At 33.3% G+C, this 3,239-nt stretch overlaps 1 protein-coding gene across 1 annotated transcript; it reads right to left on the reverse strand.

The window, feature by feature from the left end:
* Window positions 1-1,740: 1,740 nt before the first annotated feature.
* Window positions 1,741-2,853, reverse strand: LOC111883776 (uncharacterized). Its single transcript, XM_023880092.2, has 2 exons — window positions 2,195-2,853; window positions 1,741-2,143 (listed from the first exon to the last, which is right to left on the reverse strand). Exons 1-2 carry the CDS (start codon window positions 2,851-2,853, stop codon window positions 1,741-1,743), a joined length of 1,062 nt encoding a protein of 353 aa, XP_023735860.2.
* Between the last annotated feature and the right edge of the window lie 386 nt (window positions 2,854-3,239).

Consider the following 3,239-nt stretch of genomic DNA (forward strand, 5'->3'; position numbering starts at 1 on the left):
AGATTTCCCAATGTTGGATAGTATACTTCAAATCTGCATTGTTTTGTCTATGAGTGGGTGACGCCTTCTTTTATAATGTGCACAAAATTTGACAAGTTCTTTTTTAGTATGTTTGTTTGTAATTTTGTTCCCAACAAGAATATAACATTAGTAAAAAGAAAATGAAAAATAAACATTAATAAAACAATATAAAAAATAATAGAAAGAAACATAGATTCTAAATTACCTATTCGTCAATTAAAATTAATTCAAGACAAAATTTCATAAATGGCTCGTATGGTTTTCAAAATAGTGCATTTTGAGGACCTCTATGAAAAACATAACGCCGTTGGTCCCTATAATTTCAAAAATTGCATGATTATTACTTCTAGACTTAACTTTAACTTTTAAGCAATTAGTTTTTTTTTTAAATGACCAAAATACCCTTGGACCAAATCTAAAAATTATGTATACCATAAGATCAATTCAGAAAATTTGAAATTATATATATATATATATATATATATATATATATATATATATATATATATATATATATATATATATATAGAGAGAGAGAGAGAGAGAGAGAATTAGGTTCAGATGTTTCTAACAATTATTGTGTGTTTTTAAGGACTAATGAGAATTCGGGAAATACTAAATCATTAAATAAATCTATAAGGATATATTAGTAATCTTAGTTATAATTAATTATGGTAAATAGAGAAAATCTTTAAATTACCTTTTAAACCTAGGAAATTAAAAACCATATATCCGTTATTTAAAAAGGCAGGAATCAATTGAACGCCCAACTGAAATCACATCTATAATGTTCATCTTCAATGGCCGGCATCGTCGCCCAATACCATCGGCAACCATCTGTTGCCTTTTTGTGCTATTATGGAGTTGGTTTTTTTCTTATTTGTTGGGACATGAATATTGAAGTTTTTATCAACTGCGATTGGAGGATTAATGATGTATTTCATGATGAAAATCGGTTTTGTAAGTAATTTTTCTTCATTATATTGTTTTCTATTCATGTACTTAAACAAGTCAATCTTTGATTTTATCAAAATGGTCAAACCTATGGATCAGTTATATATAGGCTTTGGAATAAAATATCATATTTTGGATTAACCAATTCTACTTTATCGCCCTTATTTTTTAATCAAATCTACTCATACACATTGGAGCCGTGCTTTTTAGAATAATATGAATTCATTATATGCTATGAGATAGGATTCTATTGATTTAATTTAGTATATCCAAGTTGCTTAAAGAAGCAGGTATATGAATCATACTTATGTTGAATTTTAATATATTTTTTACTATTTGTCATGATGATCATAGAATATAAATTAGGCTGGAGGGAGTGGTGCCACCGAAACCGCACTCCCTCCCTCGCCACGTAAGCGCCACGTCACAGTTTACCACTTAAGTGTGGTTTCTTGCCATACCAAGGGTGTGGTGCCACAGTTTTAGTTTTATTTTTTTTTTCTTTTTTTTTTGTTTTTTTTTTGTTAAGTATTTTAATTTAATAAAACTTATTTTTTAATAAAAAAAAAACATAATTTTAAAAACATAATAGTTCATTAATTAAAAATACAAACACCATACATTGCCTAATTTATAAAAAAAAAAAAAAAAAAAAAAAAAAAAAAACCTAAAAATTTAGAAAAACAAAGTAGAAACAAAAAACCAACAACTTTAAAAAAAAAACACACAAGAAACCATTAAAAAGTTGAAAAAAAAAACTAAAAATTAGCCACGATTGATGTAACGGTTTTTCACTTCCTCCTTCATCGCCAAAACCACTTCAAGCTCCGCCCCGGTCATATTCGACGTGTCCATTGCTAGTATTCGCATGTCGCTCTCCCTTTGTTTCCGAAGCTCTCTTTCAGAAGCAATTTTCAAAATCTTATCCATTCTCTCCTTTATATCCTTCATGTTGGTTCCCATTTCTTTCAAATCATCTGAATCCGACGCTTTGCCTTTGCCTTTGTTTTTTGATTTGTCTCTTCCCAATGGTCGGGAAGGTGGTGAAACTGGAACAGGTTCATCTTCGTTCAGATCAAACTGAACACGAGCATCTGATGTAGTGTGGTCGAACTCAGATGTTCTGTTGCGTTTTGACCCACTGTCGATATGTTGGTCAAATGTTTTGCTACTCAGTCATTTCCTGTTATCTTTCAAAAAATGCCAAACTTCCAGAAACTTGAAAGCCTTCAGATTTTCTTGTTGATACACTTTCAACGCTTTCTGCAAAATAACTTCATCGCTTTCTCCACTTTTCCATTGACGTTTCATGTTGTTCCACAAGTCATTAAACAACATGACTTCCTTGTTCATCTTCCCCCATTTGGAGTACACTTGATGTTTTGAACGGTATTCTCCACGGCCCATTCCTTTATGGAAGCTGTGTAAAACGCGAATCCAAAAGCGGTCATGCTTTTGGTCTTTTCCAACCGTCGCGTCGTCTGAAATATCGATCCAAGATTGTGCCAACACCAACGCTTCCAAACGTTCCCAACATCTAGCCTCCGCCTTCTCTTTTCTTTTATTCGTTGCTCGAGTGGGCTGAGTTTCTGTAACGAATTCTGGTTCAGAATCAGAAACGACCGTTTCTGGTTGTGTTTGTGTTTGTTGCACAAACTCGGGTTGGGACAAAAAATCAAATGGATTAAAATCCGGGTCGGGTTGTGGTAGTGGTGGTGTTTGTGGATGTGGTTGCCCTGGTCGTTGTGGAAAAGAAGGAAACATACCGCCATAGTGGTAATACGGAGGTGAGAAAATCGGTTGATCAAATGAAGGTATTGGGGTGTTGGTGTTTCTGACTGGTGTTTTTTCTTTGCTAGGTCTTTTGGAAGAAGACATGTTTTCAAAGAAAATTGGATAAAGTGATTGTATTTTTATGTGTTTAAAGGTTGTGTGAATGTAAAAATGGTAAATATGTATATATAGATGGAGTAAAAGGTTAAAAAAAAAAAAAAAAAAAAAAAAAAAAAAAAAAAAAACAATTGCATGCAACGAATCTTTGAACGGTCAAGGGGAAGAGAACCAATCACAGAATGCGGTCTTCTAGGGCCGTAGTGCGGTCTCCACGGTTCGAAACCGCACCCTGGGGGCGGTGTTCATGTCCCACGTGGCATGAGTGCGGTTCCAAACCGCGTCCCACACCGAAGAGTCTTAGTTTTCCGCAGACTTTGTTTTTTATGCTCACAGAATATAATGGTTCATAATTATATGTATTTCTTGAGATT

The sequence above is a fragment of the Lactuca sativa genome, chromosome 7, assembly GCF_002870075.4.
Source record: "Lactuca sativa cultivar Salinas chromosome 7, Lsat_Salinas_v11, whole genome shotgun sequence".
NCBI classification, from domain to species: domain Eukaryota; kingdom Viridiplantae; phylum Streptophyta; class Magnoliopsida; order Asterales; family Asteraceae; genus Lactuca; species Lactuca sativa.

Coding starts and splice junctions, on each gene's coding strand:
- LOC111883776 (XM_023880092.2), bottom strand. CDS start 2,853: ATGTCTTCTTCCAAAAGACCTAGCAAAGAAAAAACACCAGTCAGAAAC. Junction 2,144..2,194: donor GAAAATCTGAAGGCTTTCAA/GTTTCTGGAAGT, acceptor ATGACTGAGTAG/CAAAACATTTGACCAACATA.